Raw genomic sequence first — 23,468 nt, 5'->3', positions numbered from 1 at the left:
GGCTAGATTCAGCAAACTTTAGTCTACTTAACAAATAAAAAAAATAGTTCTCTTGTGTAACAGAAATTCTGAGCTCATATATCTGAAGGTGCAATCATATGTGAGAATGAAGAAAAAGGCATCTCTAAACGATTTGCCTAGGATCATACAATTTGAGACCCATTTACGGGTCAAGTACATTACAGTTAGGTCGAGTAGATTATTCAAGTTACTAGACCAGCAAGAACAGTAACATGTTCATGATTTTTCGAGACCTGGGAGTGGTTTGGATTGGTGTGGTGTGGTGTGGGTTGGATTGGGCTGTACTGCACAGTTATGTGTTTACAGCATAATTTCTGAAATTACACATAATAAAGAAACAATGTCACTTTGTAATATTTAGAACAAGATAATAGTGATCTTTTGAGAACAGCACCCACGAGCAAAAACAAAAGAAAACATGAGTGCAAAGTGAGAAAATATGACCTGGAAAAATAAAAGCAAGTTAGCTATAAAAACTAAAAATCTGACATCGTGTTTGTCCTGCTTGGCAAGTTTGTTTTAGTCGCAAGCCTTCTGTTACCAGGGCACTAGCAGTTTAAAAGAACAAAATAGTACCTCATCACATTTGGAGCAGCGGACGGGCACTGACTAAGTTGAATCAAATCAGTGCTTGGTTTCTGCTTCACACAGAGGAACTGAAATGATGCTTGGCCTGCAGTGATGAATTACGAGGCTGTAAAGAAGAGTGCCACGCAAGCCAACAAATTGTAAGAGACTGGAGGGCTCCAAGTCCTTTACTGTACACAACAGTCTCTCACAAGTGAGACACATGCGCTTCACATGCACTTGCAGGCACAGCCCCAAAGATGTTTTACTGGCACACAAATATTTCATTATGTCCCATTATTTCAGAAATAGGTCATCTGTGGTGATGACTCCGGAATTAATACAATTAACTGTATTCTCTTAAGAGTTATCAATACCAGAAATCAATTCATGAAGCAAACAAAACTAAATTTACCTGTCTTCTGTTCAAAGAATGGCAGCGTGGCCAGAGGAACAGTCTTCATGTCAAACGGCTTTTCTGTAGGCTCTTGCGTGTACTGATGCAGAGCCTTCTCCATCCCAAGCACAGACACTGTCAGCCCTACGAAACAAACTGCTGTTAATTATACGTGCCTAAGAAAAAGGACCCTTTGTGCTGGGAAGAAACTTAAAGAATAGATAAAAATGCATTCCCTTCCTCCAATGTGTTTTCCCACTAAAATAAGACCATCACAAGACAAAAACTAATAGAAGCCTTCAAAAACTATTTTCCAATCAGATTTTAACAGGTCACATAACCCCCTGACAGTTGTAATCTATGACTACTGTAACCAACACTTATGTTGCTGAAGGTGGCTGAGGCCAAGTCATTAACTGTATACTGCTGGATAGATATCACCAAACAGACCTTCCAATTATCTAGGTTTCTGGCCTCTAAGCTTAATCCAAACAAAACAGACTTAAGAAATAACACATATAACCCCACTGCAACTTATTTCACCTTGTCCCAACCCCTCCAACACCCAGACTAACCATTAAAAATGTAAGCAGCATTCAGCATGATCTGTCTTTGTTTTAGAACATTCAAATAAAAGGTGGCTCTGTCACGTACTTCATCATCTGTGTCCATCATACACCTGTCCAGAAAGAAGATTCATAACAGTATTATCAAAAGGCAATAAGGGGAAAAAGCAAGAAAGGGAATGAAAAACATACCAGTGAGGAAAGCCCAGCTCTAGATCGACTTCTTTCAATCCCTGATGTGCTTAATGAACATTTAATAGTGACATATTTCAGTTGTGCAGACCTAAATGTAAGATTTAATTCAGTTTTTATGCGACAAAGATCCTTTAGGGGTCCCTCTTTATTAAACAGACTAATGAACATGTGTTGGGTAGATAGGTTATGGATATCATGTTTAAAATAAAAAAAATAAAAAATCATTAAAAAAAACAGACAATCAGTTCTTCAGGAAGAGCACACTGAAGGACAGATTATAGCGTTTACACCTCTAGCACAAACCATCCTGGATTCTTGAAACACATCAAATGTCCATTGTTTGAGTGGCTGAGGTGCAAAGAAATCCTGACACATTAGGAAATCTATCAGCTAACTCCCTCTGGTGGACTAGGATGTAACTGGAGCTTATGTAAAAGCACTCCAATATGGAGTAGGGTGAACTTCATATGCTAATGGTTTCTGGAATCTGCACAGATAATGATCATAATTAAGGCTTCTGGTTTTCCGTTTTTACTGATTTTTACAGATAAATACAGACAGAAAACAATGTGTTTCCTGTCTGTATCTATCTGTAAAAGTGGAAAAATACTGAAAATTGTGCTTCGGATCAATGACTTTCCATGCAGTCTACTGTGAATTCCAAGACAGCAGATAGGCAGCATGGGGAGTTAAGGTTAAGGCATATTTAAATATAGGCATATAAAAATATATATTTGTAGTAAATTGCTAATATTTACCTGTGGGTGTAGTGCTTTGCTATATTTGGCTGCTGAATTTGTTAAGGCACCAAAGTATGAGTGTATGTCTATCAGCTAAATAAGTGTGGAATTGTACCACTGACTCCACTTATTTGAAAACAAGAAAATAAATATGGATAAATACTAATAAGATGGTCAAAAAATAAATATGGATAAATACAGACGGAAATGTAAAAAAAAAAAAAAAAGAAAAAAAAAAAAAAGAATACCATAAAACCGGGAGCCCTAATCATAATCTAAAACTTGGAAGGCATACTTGGAGCAAACGCTCAATAACAGAGGTTACCAGATGTGGCAGTTTAATATCTTTGTACATTCAAAAATAGGAAACTTAAATACCACTTAAAACACTCAAGGACACTCTAGACTGTTTAAGAAAGCCCACATGAACCCCCTTAAGAAATCATACTCTATCACTGTCAAACTCCCGTTTTTTTTACATTCACTCCTATAGTTGTTAACACTCAAAGGTAGGCCATGCAATAGCATTACGGATGAGGTAACAAACATGTACACAATAGCTCACTAACATAAAAGAAAGGAAACTGAACCAGAGTGTATACAATGAATTCAATATACAGCAAACGATTGTTTGGGTTTTCCAAGACAGTATTAAAGCCATTTGTAAACATGCATTTACGTACCTCTGTAATAAGACCAGGACACTGGGGAGTAGATTCTCATTTTGGGCACCAAATTTGGCAAGAGCACTGACAGCAGCTGTTAGATAAAAAAAAAAAAGTATGTCTACTGTAGGCAGCTTAGTTTCACCAAAGGTAAAAACAATTCAAACAGTCAAGTCTAAGGTGTTTTAGACTTTTGCTGTCAAAGCACTATTGGCTATAAAGTGATGAGAATTATATTTTGCTAAATTCCCCATTAACCCCAGTTTCACAATGACAAGGTACAGACCATGATGGTTTAAACTTGCTGTCCCCTGCATATTGTTTTTCACTGATCTGCTGTTTGGCAGTTGACAAACACTTCTCTTGCTTATTTCATTTCCACCATGGTGCCTCTTATTTCTGCCCTTTCTCAGATGATTAATCTATTCCAAACTGCTTTATGCCCTATCCTATACTTTGGAAGCACACATTTTAATTTTCACCTTTGCTCCACAGTGCTGATTAATTTGTTCTTACATTATACTTTGCTGTACTACACTTACTGTGGTTTTACTTGCCTTGATCATAATATATGTAGTATGGTTGCAAAATACGTGTAGTTTCTCAACTTTTGCTTCACCTCAGCCTGCTAAAAACTAGCCTATATTCACCCTCCAAAGAAGCCATCACTGTGCTTTGTAGATTCTAATGTCCACTTCCTTCTTCCCACCACTTCTTGATCACCAACTATTTAAGAGTTAAGCAGGATACCGTGGCCTTCACCATATCCAGACAGGTGTGCACATCTAAATTCAATCTTCGTCACATTCCCTTTTGACCCTTTCACCATCCTCAACGTGACCATTCAACTTGTCTGTTGATATTTATTTAGTACCCAGAGCCATTCTGTTCCCCTTTCTATATCCCGACCACCGACCAGTTAATATAATACTGAAAAGTAACAATAACAGATAGAATGAATTATCATTATGGATCTTCTGAGAGTGCCACAATGTGTAAGATAGCTGTCATAACGGACGGAAGACTGTACGCTGCAAAGGCAAAGTTTTAACACAGAGGGAAATTTAGAGCTGCAGGTATGCCTCCTTAGTGCAAATTACCTTCGTTTATTAAAACACTGTTGTTGATTTTATTGAAGTATGAATGGGAGCTTGGATATTAGAGTACAAATGTAGCATATGCAGATCTATTACTTACCAGCCCGCACAGCCTCATTCTCTAGCACAACCCTATTAAAAATGAAGCGAATGTATTTGGAAGGTGAAGGAGTTCGGGGCCCTTCCCGGCCCAGCAGGTGGAGAATCTTGGTTGCAAGGACCGTGTGTTCACAGTCTTCAATGAACTCACAAAGGTGAGCTAAGCCTGGTTCTTTGCTCTCCGGATTCTCTTCTATAATGCTGATAATGCAGTCCACAATGGCACGCTTGTACTCAAACCCTCCCTTGGCAAGGGAAAACAAACATGAGAATTCAACAATGAACACATTGTACAAGCATCACTAAATAATACACTTTACATTCTGACACACTCTATTAAAATGTAAAAATTTTAAACACAACAACAACATATGCCTAACTCAGCCCCAGGGCTGTAAAAGACAATTAGTACTAGCAGATAAGTTCACACTTAAATTGGGGACTTTCCATGCAAGCGTGTTCCACATCCCAGCATTTACATGTCCAAATGCAGAACTGGCTTCACAATTAACATGGCAACATTTGACAACCATTTTGCTGGCCTTACTGTTGATAGAATACGTGGGAGGCACAATCAGTTCTCCATAAATCCAGCCAACATGTTTAAAGCTAGACTACACTGAGTGAACTTGACCTTCTTTCTCTGTGCCTGACAGTCAACGGCAAGACCAAGCAGAAACAATCTAGTGGGTGAGAAAACGGACCATTGTGCGGCTTTTCTTAACCACCTGGGAAAAGAGGAATTGTTTTATGTAATCATTTGCTGCCACAGTAGTTTCAACCATTGAACAAACTTACCTGACAGCTTAGCAGAAGGTAAATGTTTTTTTAACAGGGACGGTCTTGTTTTTTTTTTTAAATTCATAACAGATATAAAACTTCAAACAACATATAATATTAAGGCTGTTCTTACTTCCCTAATCATGTGTACAGAAAAGAATGTCAGAAAATGTCTCTTGAGTATAATTCCTAACTGACAGTGACGATGATACAGACTTAGGGCCCGATTATGAGTTTGGCAGACGGGAACACCAGTCTCCCAAATTCCTGACGGGGTGGTTGTCACCGTGCTAGCTACCTCCTCGCTAGCTCCATTAAGACTTTCCCACTTGGCTTACTGATGGAAACCAAGATTTTCGCCGGTCAACCCAGCAGGAAAGTGGTGGCAGCATAGTTGTCGGATCATAAACGAGCCAGTGGCAATGCTCCTGCCCACAGGGGGGACTAGCATCCTCGTAATGAGCAATGTCTGCCCAGCAGATAGTGCTCATTACGAGGGTGCTGGACACGGGGACCCCTGCACTGCCCATGCCATGTGTATGGGCAGTGCAGGCCCCCCCTGTGGCCCCTGCACCTGTTTTCCATCAGCCTAAAAGGCTGGAAGAGAACCAGGTTGCAATCAGCAGGGCGACGCGGAGTTCTGCACCGCCCTGGCTGATTCCAACCTGCACTGCCGTCAGCCCATCGGGTCCGAGACGGCAGTAGGGTGGCCGGGCTGCCTGCCAACCTCGTAATGTGGCGATCAGACCGCCACAACCATGGCGGTCCGACAGCCACCGAAAGTGTAGCGGTCCAAGGACCGCCACACTTGTAATTAGGCCCTCAGACCTAAAGAACAATTTCAAATCAACCCTCAGAGATACAGCATGCTCTCCTTACGTTTTGGGACCTTTCAGGTCATACACTACTGTCTTATTTTACAGCCCTGTTGATTTTGATTGGCTTTCAAGGACAACCACATTTGATAAGCTCAAAGAGATATCCCTATAATATTTTATTATCCTGATTCAACAAATTCTTCGTCCCAAATACAGATTCTGTATTAAAGTATCATGGTATTTAAATCGACAATTAAATATAAAGGCTCCACATTCAAGAACAGTTAAAGTGCACAAACCATTACTTACATCATCTCTGAGCATGTTTGAGAGAAAGGTCATCATCACACTGTGCTTGCGAGGATACTTCTGACACAGCGCGCTTATGGCCTGTACCACCACGACCTGAAACACCACAACAATACACATTAGCATCATGTAATCTAGGCTTAAACTATCAAATATATCCAGTTCTTGCAATCTCTGTCCTAAAGGAAATGAGACAAGTTGATATGTGAGAACTCAGAAAGGAAGTTGCTGGGAGATAACGGTATTTAAAATCCAATGATGGACTATAAAAGAAAGGGCATCCCCTGCACTGCACAGGACCAATAAAAAGGGAAGAAAGGATGATGCACATGCCAAACGAAGCACAGTACAATCAATATTAAACATAACCTAGGAGCATATGCAAGGTATTCCTTAACAATGTTGCATTCCAGCTAAAATGTGTTTCCTACACAAACTTATGTTATTTTATGGTTTCTTGTGCTAATGAACCTCCACTTCTGACGTGGAAAAGTTGTGGCTAGATAGCAGGGTGAAGGGTGCTCGGGAGAAGTAAATATATCAGCATTCTCACTTTAAACTCATCCGATATCTCTGACACAAAGGAGGAGATCTGCTTCATAAGCCGGTCCACGCTGCTCTCACTGCCAGTTTTCAGAAGTGTGGTGATTGCCAGTGTTGCAATGCTGCGATTTGAGTCAGTAATCAGGTTCTCCAAATCCAGATTGCAGGCAGTAACTGCAGATGGGTGCTTCATTGCCACCTTTAAGATAAGAAGACAAGCATTTTGTGTGGAAGAAAGCAAACCAATGCACTGTTAGAAGTCATAATCATTACAGGGTCATGGTCAGTCTAGGTTTATACAATGTAAAGTAAAACAGATTAAATAACAAAAAACACCCAGCCACATTTACAATAAAGCCAATACGTACTGCACTTATTGAGAAATGCTATAAGTTTGGCTTTGATACGCACTCTAAAATGGTATCCATTCTGTCAATGATGCTGGAGAGGGCAGTTAGTTTTGGAAGATGCACAGTGAAATGTAATCTAATGGGTTTGCAACTCAACAGTGCAAGTATTTTCAAAAGCACTTCAGGCTACCATCCTGTACAGTACCAAGCAAGGAAATCTTTCTCCAAGAGACAGCGTATTCTGCATGTAAGATTTGGCAGCAGTCTATTATTAGACACGATTAAAGCTGTGACAGTATCTAAAAAGAGGTGAAAAGACCCCTTATTTTGCAGCACAAGACCCTGACCAAAGAGAATGATTAATCACGAATAACGTGTAGGGCAACTTGGTGTTCTGCACTAGTTTTTTACACAAAAGAACTAGAAGTCAGTCTGTTGGTGAGGCAAAAAAACACTTACATTAGTAAGCATCACACGCTAATCTATGGCTGTAGGAGAGAAGGATGACAAATGAGCTGTTGGGAGTCATCCTTACTTCCCTTGCTTGAATTGTACACCCATGCTGTTGGTTTTTATGTTTTCTGTTTCAACTGAATCTAGGGTTAAATCTGAGAATACAAAGTTGCGGTTGCCTCACAGTGAACTATGACTGCATTTATTTAAGTAGAAGTTTTGTAAAGGGAAACACTCCACCTAGGCTACTTCAGAACGCTGGTACACAGAAACACATAACAATAAGTGAACTGAATCGCTAGATTAGTAGGTTAAGCATTGAAGATGCTTAGAACAAGCATTCTTCAGTCACTCTTATGCAAAATATAACAGTTTTCAGGATTTGCCTGAATTGACATAGAAAGCTTGCATTCACTGATAAAGGGTGAAGCTGTTCCATAATCTTTGGTCCTGGATTCCCATGGACCTTCCTCCGCACGTAAGCATCTCAAAGTAGTGTTGTTTGATAAGATAGGCAGAGAAAGAGAGATATTTGTGACTGGAGAGAAAGGGCAAGCCAGAATGTGAAGGTAGCCAGGATATGCAGCCTTGTATGCTCTGTGTATAATGCAAGAGTTTTTAACTTGATCCCAAGTTCAAGTAGGAGCATATGCTTAGGGCAGGCCTGATATAGTACAGTTTCATAGCTTTGGGTACATCCTGGCTTTTACTATTCAGTCAAGGCTTTGATTTCACAACATTGTTAGGACTCCACCACCACCACCACCACCACGACGACTAGGATGCCTTAGGACTACTTCAGGTAATAACATTTAAATACTTGTCACCTCAGTGATGTTTGCTTGTTAAGTTAAATATGCTATCAACTTTAAACTATTAACTATTGTGAGCCTTTAAATTAAGTAATGTATAGATCTTGGATCACACTTAAATGTGTTTCAGAATCAATGGAACTCTATGTAATTTATAAAGAACAGCAAAATGAAATAATGTTTTCCTGCGCTCAAGCACTAGCTGTAAATATTTACAATACTATGGTTATAAACAGAAAACTGCTCACATTAAGTTTCCTAGATTAAGCCCAACACTCACCTTGTTAAGGGTACGAACAGCAGCATATCTCAGAGCAGGCTTGGGAGAGCTACAGAAAAGCTGCAAAACTAAACAGGATCACAACAATATTAACATATTAGAAAGAGTTTACGGGCACTCAGCATCACATTGTCATCTCTCCCTTTGGAGAAGTCCTATGTTGCCATATGATTTTGTGGAAGGCAAAACAAAATCTTGATGTAAAACATTGAGAGAGGGTATTCCAAAAGTCATGATCCAAGTAAAATGTAAAAAATAATAACAATACTAACACCACATGTAGTTTGAGTAACCAATTTGTTCATCTAATACCAGGACTTTGCAAACACAGGTAAATGGGGCGGGATCTCTTCTCATCTGGTCACAGAACAGCCTTTCTCTATTCACATGTGTTAAATCGACTACTATGTATGTATGTATTTGCAGTGGTCACAGTGTCATGGTTTCCACCTCAAAGTAAGCAATACGTCAAGTGATAATAGTATATTCCGCACGTTTCTCTTGACCCTCTGTGTGGCTGAAAGCTCAATAGAGCACTGAGAGGACACCATGTATGTTAATTCTCAATTAGACAGGCAGGGATTGAAAGCAGTGAAGAAACTGTTAGGCCCCATCATGATGTCCAGATGACAATTACAGAGGAAAAACTGCATAGTATTTAATAAAACATCTGCTTTGGACTCTGTGATAATAACGGAATTAGTGATGGCTTAATTTGCATCGCTGGCTACAATTTCTAATGTTTGACTTCACTGAGAGCAGAGAAGTGAGTGTTATTGAAAAGGCTGCTCCAGTATGAAGTATGATGCTTAGTGCCAAGATATCCTATGCAACAGACTCAATTCCTGAGAGTTGTGCATATTATACTATTGGTTTTGCAGCCAAAACGACTATCATCCAAAAGATTCATCATACCACAGAACAGTGGTATGAACTGTGGTGTCCATTACCTTCTACTGCCTTCCTGTCTCCCTTAAATAAATCCTCTCAATCCCTTATAAACTGTGCCCTTGTACTAGTCTTTTGTTCTACTGATGTTATTGGGTCCACCATTGCACCATTCCTGCTTGTTGAAATCTCCCATCACTCTTGATATATTTTACCCTCTGGCTCAGTCATGTGGGCAGTTACAACAATACACACTCTGCACTAGCAGCTATTAACCTTTGAGACATTTGGACTCTTCCGTACCTCTTCTGTTAAATGACCAAGAATTAGTAATCATGTAGAACCTCAACAAACTCCTAGAGAACTCAGGACTTTGACAGTTACACAAAAAAGCAATAGGCCAGAACTGCAAGAAGATCCTAATCGTACATTATGAAACATCAGACGGGAGATTGCTAGGAAGGCTCATCTTTATTTTGGGACCTTGAACATGCATTCAATCTAGGTTTCTCCTTCATCTCAAATGCAAATTTAGAAACCATACTATCACTCGAAAGATTCAACTTACTCAAATGAGATGGTACGAATGTGCATATTGTGCTGCAGATAGTCGACGAATAAGAGTTCCCTCAGCAAAACACACAAGGCCTTAGTAACGGACTGCTTCCCGTCAATGATTTGTTATCTCATTCATGACTGCCTCATCAAATGGTTAATGACTGCCTCATCTTAGTTACTAGCAATCAAATGGTGATATCAACAGACGAGATATTCTCTGCTGCCTAAATGGACAATAGGGAGATGGCCCCAGCTATGCACATTATTTTGAGAGAGATAAAGGACCAAAGAGCACCACTTTTTGAACTAATCTGATTCTGCACATTGAAGCCAGGAATAGGCAACATCAACCACTTCATGCACTTACCTGAAACGGCAGGTGCAAGCTCTCGTGCTGTACAGTTGGGAAGGTGGATGATTGCGGAGGCAGCTTCATAAATAACCATTTCGTGTTTGTTACGAAGGCAGCTCTCAATGAAATCAAATAAGGGACTCTCATGTCTGTCAAAATGAAAGTTTTAATGATTAAATAAATATGCGTAGACAGTATCATATCACAAGTATTTCAGTGTCAAACATGGGAAGGAACAGGACACACAAGGAAGCAATGGCTGTCTGTACTCCCTCATCTGTGGGACAATGTAATATTACATATGTTGTCTACTAGTGCACACATTCCTTAAACAAGATCATTATGATTGGCAGGAAATTAAATGGTTAGCTTTAACCTAACACCTCACACCACAGAACACTGATGGCACTCCATTCTAGCAGCATCAACACCTCAGCCATCCCTCTTGACCTTTCTGGTCGAACAATTAGGCACAGTGTGTTATAATTGGGACAGAGGAAGTAAACTGGAGCCAAGTTACCACCACTGAGTTATAGAAAATGCATACTTGCACTTCACAGCCAAAATCGCAGGCTACTCAATTTCATAAGTGAACCACCCAACTAAAAACTTTGCTACCAATGCTTATTGCCCACAACCATCCACAACTAATATCATAGCCTGCAGCAAGTGTTTGTGTTAAAGATCACATAGATTAAGGAATTTTGAGGACGCTCCGATTCTTTCAACCACAATATGGCCACAATACAAACTGCATGTGCATTTTTAAAGAAAAAGAAAGAAAAACAAAAGGACATGTCAAGGAAGGCAGTGCACAACCGTTTACCTTGTGAGGGAGAGTTAATTGATACAGACAAAGAGAACCAACAGGTGCTACATACCCAGACTTCTTTCGGCAGTCACTCTCCTTCCTGGGGAGAAATAAGCATTTCAAGGATATGAGTTGCTGTGCAGCTGGACTGCCCTCCCCACACTGGACCCTAGCAAATCACTGCCCCACTGATAGGATTGTCATCATCACACCGGACTGCTCCCAATAACCCCAAAACTGGACCCTAACAAATCAATGTACTGCTGTGTTGATCCTTGTTTTCAAGCTATACTGCCTTCCCCATGCTGGACTCGAGCAAGTAATTTTGTTCAAACTAGCAGCTCCCAAGATATAAAAGCTGGAACAAAAACAAAAAAATGTGAAAACAAAAACAAAAAGGACATGGCTGGCTCCTGCTACAGTTTTAAGCACTTTTGGGAGGGAAGAGTGAGGAAAGGTGAGGGGGTTTTTGTGTGTGCGCTTGCGTACCCCTTTGTGACATTACCTATTGATTTCTACAGAAACCCTCGAAATGGATGGTGAAAGCATATCCCACTCAACTTTGAGCAAGTGTTGAATATTATGTAGCAACAGCGCTAGCATGGATAACACATAAGGCTCTCTAGATTCCCTGTTTCACAACTCAGCCCATCCCATGGATGTTCAGTTCACTAGAACCCTTTGTGAATATCTGAAATGCATTTTCACCGGCTACTCGCGCATTCCCCACACTTCATCCACAAGTATACTAGTTACACAACTCATGACTACCAGGTCTCAATCTTATCTCATGAACCCTTGTTCTAGAAACAGAATGCTACTACAAGACATTCCCTCCTTGGCCATCTCATTGGCAGGTTAGGTTAACAAGCAGGCTGGCCGCCGTCACTCCCATCATGATAAGGAACAATAGGATTTTGAACAGGTACATACATCTCTGGTGTCAACACTTGAAATCTCTAATACATAATCGACAATTTGCATCTTAAGTATTCGAAGAAATGTATAGTTTTTTCAAGTCAATGGTAATTAAGATAAGAAGATAAACGGGGGAAGAAACATTCAGGAAAGAAGCAGTAGTTAGAAGTAAAAAAAAAAAAAAAAGCAGAAGAGAAAAACAAGACAACACACAGAGAGGGAAAAATATTACTGCCACTGAGGTGCTCACCCGCCCTCTGACTCTTCCAAAAGACGGTTGGCTATGCGGATCAGCATGCAGTAAGCAAATGGAGACTTCAAGCCAGACTTGGTGAATTTATTTAGCATCTTCGTAACTGCAAGACGGTCATTCTTCCGCAGGTAGTAGAGGAGGCCCAACGCATGGTACTGTCCAAGGAAATGAAGGGACAGAGGTGTTTTTCCGCTACACTGCCATAAGCTTAGAGATTCTCTAGTGTTTCTGTCAGGTCAGAAACATACCACCCAAATTTATTATTAACAACCTTTAAATCAACAGTACTACCTGAAAATAACAGCTAGATCATGGCCAATAACCTACTCATCCCACACCCACATTAATTTGTGTCTCCTTTTCCCTCAAAAGCAAAACTGACTTGCAAAAAATGTTAAAAAACACACAATTTCAGCAACAAAATATATTTATATTCCACTTTATAAGCATAAGTTCAGCGTTTCCACAAGTACTTGTCTGAGGTCACACAATGTGTTCACCAAACACCCCCACTTCGGAGGTGCCAGGCTAATGCAAAGCGGATTATCCCAAGTGATGGCCATTAGTGACTTGGAAGTAGATTATAACAATCACTTCCACAAAATAGCAGGGTGCAGTCGCTTCAGTTCTGAGGGCAGCATTGTTTGGATGATTAACAAGCACTGACAAAACAAGTAGGTAAAGTGCTTCTCCATTTTGTGGTGATATTGTGCGATAGTGTGGATTTGAGCGTTGTTTAATGCAAGACTAAGTCACATGTGATGGATGGCTGGCAGAGAGTGCAGGGATGAATGAATGGGTAAGTAACAATATGAATCAATGGATAAACGTGTAAGTGAATACATTTCTGTATGAATAGGTGAATAAATACACGGCTGGATAGCTGGATGACTACATGTGTGTGTGTACGTGATTAACTGTAAGAAGGAATAAACAGGTTAGCTAAGTGGTTGCAGAGATGGCCAAATTCATGATGTTGGGTGTAGCTGTTGTCCTATTAGTAGCAGAAAGCTGCTCTACCCTTGCCAGGACTAGGATTCTAGGTAGTTACCGAATTCCTCAACGGAGGGTGAGCGACCAATAATCCACCACCTACCAGCCTACATACATTAATTGCCAAGAGCTCTAAGGTTGAACTATACATAGTAGCACTTAAGGGAAAATGCACGCCACAGTGTGCACACTGTCTGCTGCAAACACATTGTTGCCCCTAAGAGAACGAAAACATGGAAAGAGGCTGAACACGGTCCTAATTATTTTTCAAGCACAAAATGAGCCCTATCCGTGATTGCTGAAATTAATTGAAGGTTCCGGTCTTATAAATAACACCCATTGAGAGGGTCCTTGTCAATGCCTCTTTTCTAATGTACTCCAAAGTTGATGCGAGGTTTTGTTTAAAGCACAATTTTATTAAGTGATAAAACAATGCAGGCATAGGACAATCCGTCACTTACTGAAGAGGGTGTGCAAGAAAACTGTACCCAGACTATGCAGCCACTACGGGGACACACAAACTGGAATTCAATACAGCAATAAAAGCGCTCATCTACGAGTGCATGTCTAACTGAAGACAGGACCAAGGGAAAGACTGTCTTTTTAATAAGGTCAATTTTTAAATACACATATATGTGCTTTGGTTATGAAGTATAACACCTCTGTAGAGTGCTGCTGGGAAAGCAGAGAATTGCGTGAAAAGGCGTGGGAGAGTTTTCCTTCCTTTCACACACATCTGTGAGGTTGATGCTTTTTTCATCTTTCATTTTTATTGGCCATGAAACAGATATACTTTGAGTATGTGTGAGAATGAAAATGTCACTTACCCAGTGTACATCTGTTCGTGGCATCAGTCGCTGTAGATTCGCATGTTTTTACATAGCTCGCCATCTGGTGTTGGGCCGGAGTGTTACAAGTTGTTTTTCTTCGAAGAAGTCTTTCGAGTCACGGGACCGAGTGACTCCTCCTTTTGTCTCCATTGCGCATGGGCGTCGACTCCATCTTCGATTGTTTTTCCCCCGCAGAGGGTGAGGTAGGAGTTGAATTGTAGTAATAGTGCCCATGCAATGGAGTGACTAAGTATGTACTTATTTAAGGTTGAAATGATATATATACAAATAGTTGAAGGTAACTTCCGAACTGCTACAGGCTCCCGGGGAGGCGGGTGGGCACATGCGAATCTACAGCGACTGATGCCACGAACAGATGTACACTGGGTAAGTGACATTTTCAGTTCGATGGCATCTGTCGCTGTAGATACGCATGTTTTGCATAGACTAGTAAGCAGTTATCTCCCCAAAAGCGGTGGCTCAGCCTGTAGGAGTGGAAGTAGTCTGAAACAATGTTCTTAATACGGCTTGACCTACTGTGGCTTGTTGTGCGGATAACACGTCTACACAGTAGTGCTTGGTGAATGTGTGAGGCGTAGACCATGTGGCTGCCTTACATATTTCTTGCATTGGGATGTTTCCTAGAAAGGCCATGGTAGCACCTTTCTTTCTGGTTGAGTGTGCCCTTGGTGTAATGGGCAGCTGTCGTTTAGCTTTAAGGTAGCAGATTTGGATGCATTTAACTATCCATCTGGCTATACCTTGTTTTGATATTGGGTTTCCTGCATGAGGATTTTGAAATGCAATAAATAGTTGTTTAGTCTTTCTGATGTTCTTTGTTCTGTCAATGTAATACATTAATGCTCTTTTGACATCCAATGTATGTAGTGCCCTCTCAGCTACGGTATCTGGCTGTGGAAAGAACACTGGAAGTTCCACTGTTTGATTTAGATGGAACGGTGAAATAACCTTTGGTAAAAATTTAGGATTAGTCCTTAGGACGACCTTATTCTTGTGTAGTTGTATAAAAGGTTCTTGTATTGTAAACGCCTGAATCTCGCTTACTCTTCTTAGGGAAGTAATGGCGATGAGAAATGCAACCTTCCAGGTTAGGAACTGTATTTCGCAGGAGTGCATGGGTTCAAAAGGTGGACCCATAAGTCTAGTTAGGACAACATTTAGGTTCCATGAAGGAACAGGTGGTGTTCTTGGTGGTATAATTCTCTTAAGGCCCTCCATGAATGCTTTAATGAGTGGTATCCTATATAGGGAAGTTGAATAGGTAGTCTGCAGGTATGCAGATATTGCTGCAAGGTGTATTTTAATGGAAGAGAAAGCCAGGTTAGATTTTTGTAAGTGAAGCAAGTAACCCACTACATGTTTTGGAGTCGTGTGTAATGGTTGGATTTGATTAATATGGCAGTAGCAAACAAACCTCTTCCATTTACTTGCATAGCAGTGCCTGGCCTTCTGGCTTGCTTTATGACTTCCATACATTCTTGGGTAAGTTGTAAGTGCCCGAATTCTAGGATTTCAGGAGCCAAATTGCTAGATTCAGCGATGCTGGATATGGGTGTCTGATCTTTTGGTTGTGTTGTGTCAATAGATCTGGCCTGTTGGGCAATTTGATGTGGGGTACTACTGATAGGTCTAGCAGCGTTGTGTACCAGGGTTACCTTGCCCAAGTTGGTGCTATTAATATGAGTTTGAGTTTGTTTTGACTGAGTTTGTTTACCAGATAAGGAAGGAGAGGGAGAGGAGGAAAAGCGTAAGCAAATATCCCTGACCAGTTCATCCATAGGGCATTGCCTTGGGACTGCTTGTGTGGGTATCTGGATGCGAAGTTTTGGCATTTTGCGTTCTCCTTTGTCGCAAACAAGTCTATTTGAGGTGTTCCCCAGAGTTTGAAATAGGTGTTCAGAATTTGGGGGTGAATTTCCCATTCGTGGACCTGTTGGTGATCTCGAGAGAGATTGTCTGCGAGTTGATTCTGAATCCCTGGTATAAATTGTGCTATTAGGCGAATTTGGTTGTGAATTGCCCAACGCCAAATTTTTTGTGCTAGCAGGCTTAACTGCGTGGAGTGTGTCCCCCCTTGTTTGTTTAGATAATACATTGTTGTCATGTTGTCTGTTTTGACGAGAATGTATTTGTGAACTATTATTGGTTGGAAAGCTTTTAGTGCTTGAAAAACTGCTAGCAGTTCTAGGTGATTTATATGCAGTTTTGTTTGATGTACGTTCCATTGTCCTTGTATGCTGTGTTGATCGAGGTGTGCTCCCCACCCTGTCATGGAAGCATCTGTTGTTATTACGCATTGTGGCACTGGGTCTTGGAAAGGCCGCCCTTTGTTTAAATTTATGTTGTTCCACCATAGAAGCGAGAGGTAAGTTTGGCGGTCTATTAACACCAGATCTAGAAGATGACCCTGTGCTTGTGACCACTGTGATGCTAGGCACTGTTGTAAGGGCCTCATGTGCAGTCTTGCGTTTGGGACAATGGCTATGCATGAAGACATCATGCCTAGGAGTTGTAATATCATCTTTGCTTGTATCTTTTGTGTTGGGTACATGCGTTGTATGATGTTGTTGAAATTTTGAATTCTTTGGGGACTTGGAGTGGCTACTCCTTTTGTTGAGTCTATTATGGCTCCTAGGTATTGTTGTACCTTGCACGGCAGAATGTTGGATTTTGTGAAGTTGACGGTGAACCCTAGTTTGAAGAGGGTTTGTATGATCTGATTTGTGTGGTTTGAGCACTCTATTAACGAATGGGCCTTGATTAGCCAGTCGTCTAGATATGGGAACACATGTATTTGCTGCTAATTCGATTGCATTCTTCTGCAATAGTGCCTGCACTTCTATCTCCAGGAGATTGGAATGATGTTTTGTCAAATTTTGTGCTTTTGGTGGTATGTTTGGAGGGAATTGTAGAAATTCTATGCAATAACCATGTTGGATAATTGCTAGAACCCAAGTGTCTGTAGTGATTTCCTCCCATGCTTTGTAATAATTACCTATTCTTCCCCCCACTGGTGTTGTGTGGAGGGGGTGAGTGACATGTGAGTCACTGCTTAGTAGTAGGGGTTTTGGGGCTTTGAAATTTTCCCCTATTCCTAGGGAATTGCCCTCCTCTATATTGTCCCCGAAAACCTCCTCTGTACTGTCCCTGGTAACTGGACGGTGTTGCCTGTGAGGTGCTGGCTTGTGTGCCCTGACCCCGAAACCCCCCTCTAAAGGGCGTTTTACGGAATGTGCTGTAATTCCCTCTGCTCTGCGGGGAGTAGAGTGCGCCCATGGCTTTAGCAGTGTCCGTGTCCTTTTTGAGTTTCTCAATCGCTGTGTCCACTTCTGGACCGAACAGTTCTTTTTCGTTAAAAGGCATATTGAGAACTGCTTGCTGAATCTCTGGTTTAAATCCAGACGTTCGTAGCCATGCATGCCTTCTGATAGTTACAGATGTATTAATTGTCCGTGCAGCTGTATCTGCAGCGTCCATGGAGGAGCGTATTTGGTTGTTTGAAATGTTCTGTCCCTCCTCAACCACTTGTTTTGCCCTCTTTTGTAGGTCCTTGGGCAGATGTTCAATGAGATGTTGCATCTCATCCCAATGGGCTCTGTCATAGCGCGCAAGTAGTGCCTGAGAGTTAGCGATGCGCCACTGGTTTGCAGCTAGTGCTGCGACTCTCTTACCAGCTGCATCGAACTTGCGGCTTTCTTTATCTGGGGGTGGTGCATCTCCAGATGTGTGGGAGTTGGCCCTTTTCCTAGCTGCTCCTACAACGACAGAGTCTGGTGGCAGCTGTGTAGTGATGAAAACCGGGTCTGTAGGAGGCGCCTTATACTTTTTTTCCACTCTTGGTGTGATTGCCCTACTTTTGACCGGCTGCTTAAAGATTTCTTTTGCGTGCCGGAGCATACCAGGGAGCATAGGCAGGCTTTGGTAGGAGCTGTGGGTGGAGGAGAGGGTGTTGAATAAAAAGTCATCCTCGACCTGTTCTGAGTGGAGGCTTACATTGTGAAATTGTGCTGCTCTAGCCACCACTTGAGAATACGCAGTGCTGTCCTCTGGAGGAGATGGCTTCGTAGGGTATGCCTCCGGGCTGTTATCTGACACTGGGGCGTCGTATAAGTCCCATGCGTCCTGATCTTGGTCACCCTGGCTCATGGTGGTGTGAGCTGGGGAATGTGATGGAGTTTGTGCTGGTGAGACGTTAATTACAGGTGGAGGAGAGGGTGGTGGAGTAACCTTTTTCACCACCTTTGTTTGTGGTGTTTGTTCAGTTTGGAACTCCAATCTTCTCTTTCTTCTAATAGGGGGAAGGGTGCTTATTTTTCCTGTCCCCTCCTGTATGAATATACGCTTTTGCGTATGGTCTACATCAGTTGATTGTAGCTCTTTCTCAAACCTATGCTTTCGCATTTGGGAGGTTAGCGATTGCTCTTCTGTATAAGAGCCTGAAACTGGGTCGGTTGCAGTTTGTTTTGGCACCGAAACCCTGTCTGCATCTTTTTTCGGCTCCGAGGTGACTTTTTTCTTTTTCGGGGCCGAAACCTCTCGGCGTCGATCTTCGTCGGTGCCGCTGTCTCGGCGTCGAGCCGTGTCTACACCGGTATCTCGGTGTCGATGCTTGTCTCCAGCACTTTCTCGGTCCCGAGAAGACTGCGTGCCGGTGTCTCGACCGGAGTCGGACGATCTCGGCACTGTTTGTGTCGCGCCGCGCGGTGCGGCGCGAGCCGAGAGCTCGACTTCTGCCGGGCGTTCGGCTCGGGCCGCGCACCGCGTTGTTAAGACGCGGCGCGCCCCCAGCCTCTCCTGCGCGTTTCGAGGCCCCAGATTTGCTTGGGGCCTCGTTCTTCCTTCTGCCTTTCACTGTCCCAGGGGTCTCTGAACCCTCTTACCTGTTTTTCTTCGTTTCTTTGTCCTTTCTTCTTTTTGCAGTCTGTTGTGTGCCTTTCTTTATGTCTTTTCCTCCTTCCCAGATTCCTGTGCTTTCCCAGCATTCCTTGTTCCCTATTCTCTATGGTTCCTCTACTATTCTGTTCTATATATTGTTTCCCTTTCTAAGATGGTGTCCTTTTACTTCCTGTGGGTCACTTCCTGTTTTTTGGTATATAAGGGCTGTGTTTTTCCTCTTTCTTTGCGCTGCAACACTTTCTGCTCAGTTGGTGTCTTCGCTCCTGATTTCCTTGCCTTTTGGTTTTGGACTCAGCATTCTGTGTTTTCTGATTTTTGCTCCTTTTGGATTCCTGTTTGTTTGTTCTTGTTTTTCTCCAGGACTTTTCCTGTTTGGAGGTTTTTCCCCTTTGGAAGGGGTTTTTCCCTCTGGTGCTACTTTCTGAAGGGCACGGTCTGTTCTTGGTGTCTCCATTGCCTACAGCACCGTGGCTACCAGAAAGAGTCGCCCCTTTTTGGGCCAAAGCCGAACATTGAAGATTCACGCCACCAGATCTGCAAATTCCAGGCGCAAGCAGCACGTGAGTCGTGACAGATTGCAGCGCCTAACCATTCCGACGTCCTCAAACACCATGGATAATACTGTGGCGGCTGCTGCAGATCCGGAGCAATCTCTGTTAACCACGATTCAGCAACAAGCCCAGGAGTTGCAACAACTACGTAATGAAAATGCTGCGTTACGACAGGCTTTGGCCCTCCGCACCAGTGATGTTCCGACAATCTCCGCTTCTACCCCTTGTTTCTCTGGTGAACCAACCAAGCTTCGCGAGTTCTTGGATGCTTTAACGGTGTATTTCGCCTTCCGACCTACTCAATTCTCCCACGACAGGACCAAGGTGGGTTATCTTATCAGTGCCTTATCCGGTCCAGCCTTGGCCTGGGCAACCCCGATGGTGTCCTCCGACGACCCTGTATTGTCAGACTATTCCGCCTTTGTGAGTCGCTTCAAACAAATGTTTAGCCGTCCTGGATTGGAAGCCTCCGCTGAAGAAGCCTTGTGCGACATCCAACAAGGCTCCCAAGACGTCCTGCAATATATAACCCGTTTTCGTCAGCTGGCGGCAGAGACCACTTGGGTGGAACGTACTCTGGTAACATTATTTCGTAGAGGACTCAAAGAAGAAATAAAGGATGAACTAGTGCATTCTACCAGAGCGGAAGATCTTCGTGGCCTGATGGATCAAGCACTGTCCATCGAATATCGTCTTCAGGAACGGAGATCGGAAAAGAAAAGGAGTAGAGGGTTTACCCAGCCAAGTAGCTCACGTGCATACCTGCAGCGTTCCGAGGAACCTCGCACTCCTGCTAGAGACATCGAAGGGGAACCCATGCAGGTGGATACTACCCGAGGTCCGCTCTCTGCTAGTGAACGAGAAGACAGACGCAAGAGAGGGTTGTGCCTGTATTGTGGTTCTGCTGGTCACATACTCCGTACCTGTCCAGTACGTCCGTCCAGACCTTCGGGAAACGCCACCTCCCGTCCTCTGTAAGAAGGGAGGGGACGGGATCTACAGCTATACCTTCCATCAGCTCCTTTAATGACAATACAACTGCCTTGTTCATCTTTCCTGTCCTGTTACAACTTCCTGACGGTCGTCAAGAAAAGACTATGGCATTACTAGACTGTGGTGCTAGTGGTATATACATGGACAAGACATGGGCTGCTGCTAACCTAGTTCCTACTCAAGCAAAAGAAGTACCCGAACAGGTACACACTGTGGATGGATCTTTGATATCCTCTGGTCCTGTAGACACCACTACCTTGATGTTAAGTCTACAGGTGGGAAACCATCAAGAACACATCTCCTTCGATCTTATTACGTCCCCTAACCATACCATCATTCTTGGAATTCCGTGGCTCATTAGACATAACCCATATATAAATTGGGTTACCCGGACAGTCTCTTTGTCTTCGCAATTTTGTCACGAGAACTGTTTTACTTCCGACAAGTATTGGTCTCCGAAAAGATCCTTAGCTACTGAAGGTGCCACTGGTATGTCCATTAATACGGTCCAAGGGGTCCCAGACCACTATTTGGAGTTTCAGGATATTTTCCAAAAACCGTCAAAACCTGTGCTACCTCCACATCGAGAATATGATTGTGCAATTCCATTAGAACCCGGCACAATTGTTCCTTTTGGGAGGATGTACTCCCTCACGGAACCCAAAAGGGAAGTTCTAAAGGAGTATCTGGACGAAAATATACAGAGTGGTCTTATTGTTCCATCGTCGTCTCCGGCTGGGGCCCCTCTCTTTTTTGTGCCCAAGAAGACTAAGGATCTTCGTCCGTGCCTGGATTTTCGAGGTCTGAATAAAATCACCATTAAAGATCGTTATCCTTTGCCTCTCATCAGGGACATACTGGAAGCAATCAGAGGGGCCCAACGTTTTACTAAATTGGATTTACGAGGAGCCTACCACCTTTTACGCATAAGAGAAGGCGACGAATGGAAGACAGCATTCAGGACCCCATTTGGCCATTTTGAATATAGGGTTATGCCGTTTGGTCTTACTAACGCCCCCGCAATCTTCCAGAGATTTATGGACTCAGTGTTTTCAGACCTACTTAATCAGACAGTCGTGATCTACCTAGATGACATTCTTATTTATTCTAGAAATCCTGAACTCCATACTTCCCATGTGAAACAAGTTCTTCAAAGACTTCGTGATCATCAACTATTTTGCAAACCAGAGAAATGTGAGTTCGACATAACGGAAGTCAAATATCTGGGCTATCATTTAAGTCCCACCGGCATAGCTATGGATCAAGAAAAGGTACAAGCTATCCTAGAGTGGCCTTCTCCTTCTACCATAAAAGAAACACAATGTTTCCTAGGTTTAGCAAACTTCTATCGACAATTCATTCTAGACTTTGCCAGTCAGACTAGCCACATAACTCACACCTTAAAGAAGGACAATTTAAAGAAGGGGTTTGTCTGGACTGAGGCTGCTGAAGCAGCCTTTCAAAGCTTAAAGAGAGCCTTCACCCAAGCCCCCATCTTAAGACATCCAGATACCACCAAGCAATTTATAGTAGTAACTGATGCTTCTGAGAGAGCCATCGGAGCTGTCTTACTCCAACGACAAGAGGATGATGGCCTTGAACATCCTGTTTTCTATTTGTCTCATATCCTTTCCACAGCTGAACAACATTATTCCGTACTTGAAAGGGAATTATTGGCTCTGAAAACAGCCTGCCTTGAGTGGAGGCAGTTTCTGATGGGTTCCAAGGAACCATTTGAGGTGAGGACAGACCACCGTAATTTACAATGTTTAAGAAATTTTGTATGCCAGAATAGTCGTCAGGCCCGCTGGGCCTTTTTCTTCAGTCAGTACGATTTTTATATTACATATATTCCAGGGTCTCAAAACATTCTGGCTGATGCTCTGTCTCGCCGATATCCAGAGTGTTCTCCTTCCTCATCCCAGTATCTTCTAGAACCCAGTAAGATCATTGGAGTGGCTCAGTCTTTCCTGGAAGAAGTACAACAAGAATACGCCAACCTATCGGACCATGACATAGAAGAACTAAGACCATTATTGTACAAGAAACAAGGATATTTTTATTACCAAGACCTGATATTCCTCCCTACAAACAAGGTGCAAAAGAAAGCATTACAAATGTGCCATGATTCCCCTGTAGCTGGTCACAGAGGCATCAAAGCCACACAAGAACTACTTTCACGATTTTTTTGGTGGCCTACCTGGAAACTGGATGTGGAAAGATACGTTCAGGCCTGTCCCATATGTGCCCAAGTCAAAATACCTCACACCAGACCGGCAGGATTACTACAACCTTTGCCTGTTCCATCGGCCCCATGGCATACTATCTCTACTGATTTTATGTGTTCGCTCCCACCATCAGCAGGAAACCGGGTTATCATGGTCACAGTGGATTCTTTCACAAAGATGGCTCATTTCACTGGCCTAAAAAAGCTGCCTACTTCCCAAGAACTAGGTCAAATATTCATAGATCATGTCTTCCGTCTCCATGGACTTCCACATACCATAATCTCTGATAGAGGACCTCAGTACATCTCCCGATTTTGGAAGCATTTTTGTAAAACACTGAATATGAATAGAGCCCTGTCTTCAGGGTTCCATCCTCAGACCAACGGACAGACTGAGCGTCTGAACCAAGGACTAGAGCAATATCTTCGATGCTTTTGCAATTCTACCCAAAGTAACTGGAGCACTTACCTCTCTTTAGCTGAAT

The 23,468-nt window shown here is 42.5% G+C and overlaps 1 protein-coding gene across 2 annotated transcripts in view; it reads right to left on the bottom strand.

Annotated features, from left to right (window-relative positions):
- COPG2 (COPI coat complex subunit gamma 2) overlaps nt 1-23,468 on the bottom strand; it is a 297,572-nt gene that overhangs the window by 135,821 nt on the left and 138,283 nt on the right. The window contains exons 9-18 of one of the 2 annotated variants that reach the window (XM_069229321.1): nt 12,470-12,627; nt 11,372-11,401; nt 10,506-10,639; nt 8,693-8,760; nt 6,808-6,996; nt 6,255-6,350; nt 4,349-4,592; nt 3,170-3,245; nt 1,561-1,664; nt 1,004-1,129 (exon numbers count right to left, since the gene is read on the bottom strand). In XM_069229321.1, coding sequence (XP_069085422.1) covers nt 1,004-1,129; nt 1,561-1,664; nt 3,170-3,245; nt 4,349-4,592; nt 6,255-6,350; nt 6,808-6,996; nt 8,693-8,760; nt 10,506-10,639; nt 11,372-11,401; nt 12,470-12,627 — 1,225 coding nt within the window. The remainder of the gene's footprint in view (nt 1-1,003; nt 1,130-1,560; nt 1,665-3,169; nt 3,246-4,348; nt 4,593-6,254; nt 6,351-6,807; nt 6,997-8,692; nt 8,761-10,505; nt 10,640-11,371; nt 11,402-12,469; nt 12,628-23,468) is intronic. The other variant, XM_069229320.1, reaches the window with a different exon arrangement.

Source organism: Pleurodeles waltl, chromosome 4_1 (genome assembly GCF_031143425.1).
Source record: "Pleurodeles waltl isolate 20211129_DDA chromosome 4_1, aPleWal1.hap1.20221129, whole genome shotgun sequence".
NCBI lineage: Eukaryota > Metazoa > Chordata > Amphibia > Caudata > Salamandridae > Pleurodeles > Pleurodeles waltl.
The sequence above is the reverse complement of the archived record's forward strand: the minus strand, read 5'-3'. Positions and strand labels throughout refer to the sequence as shown.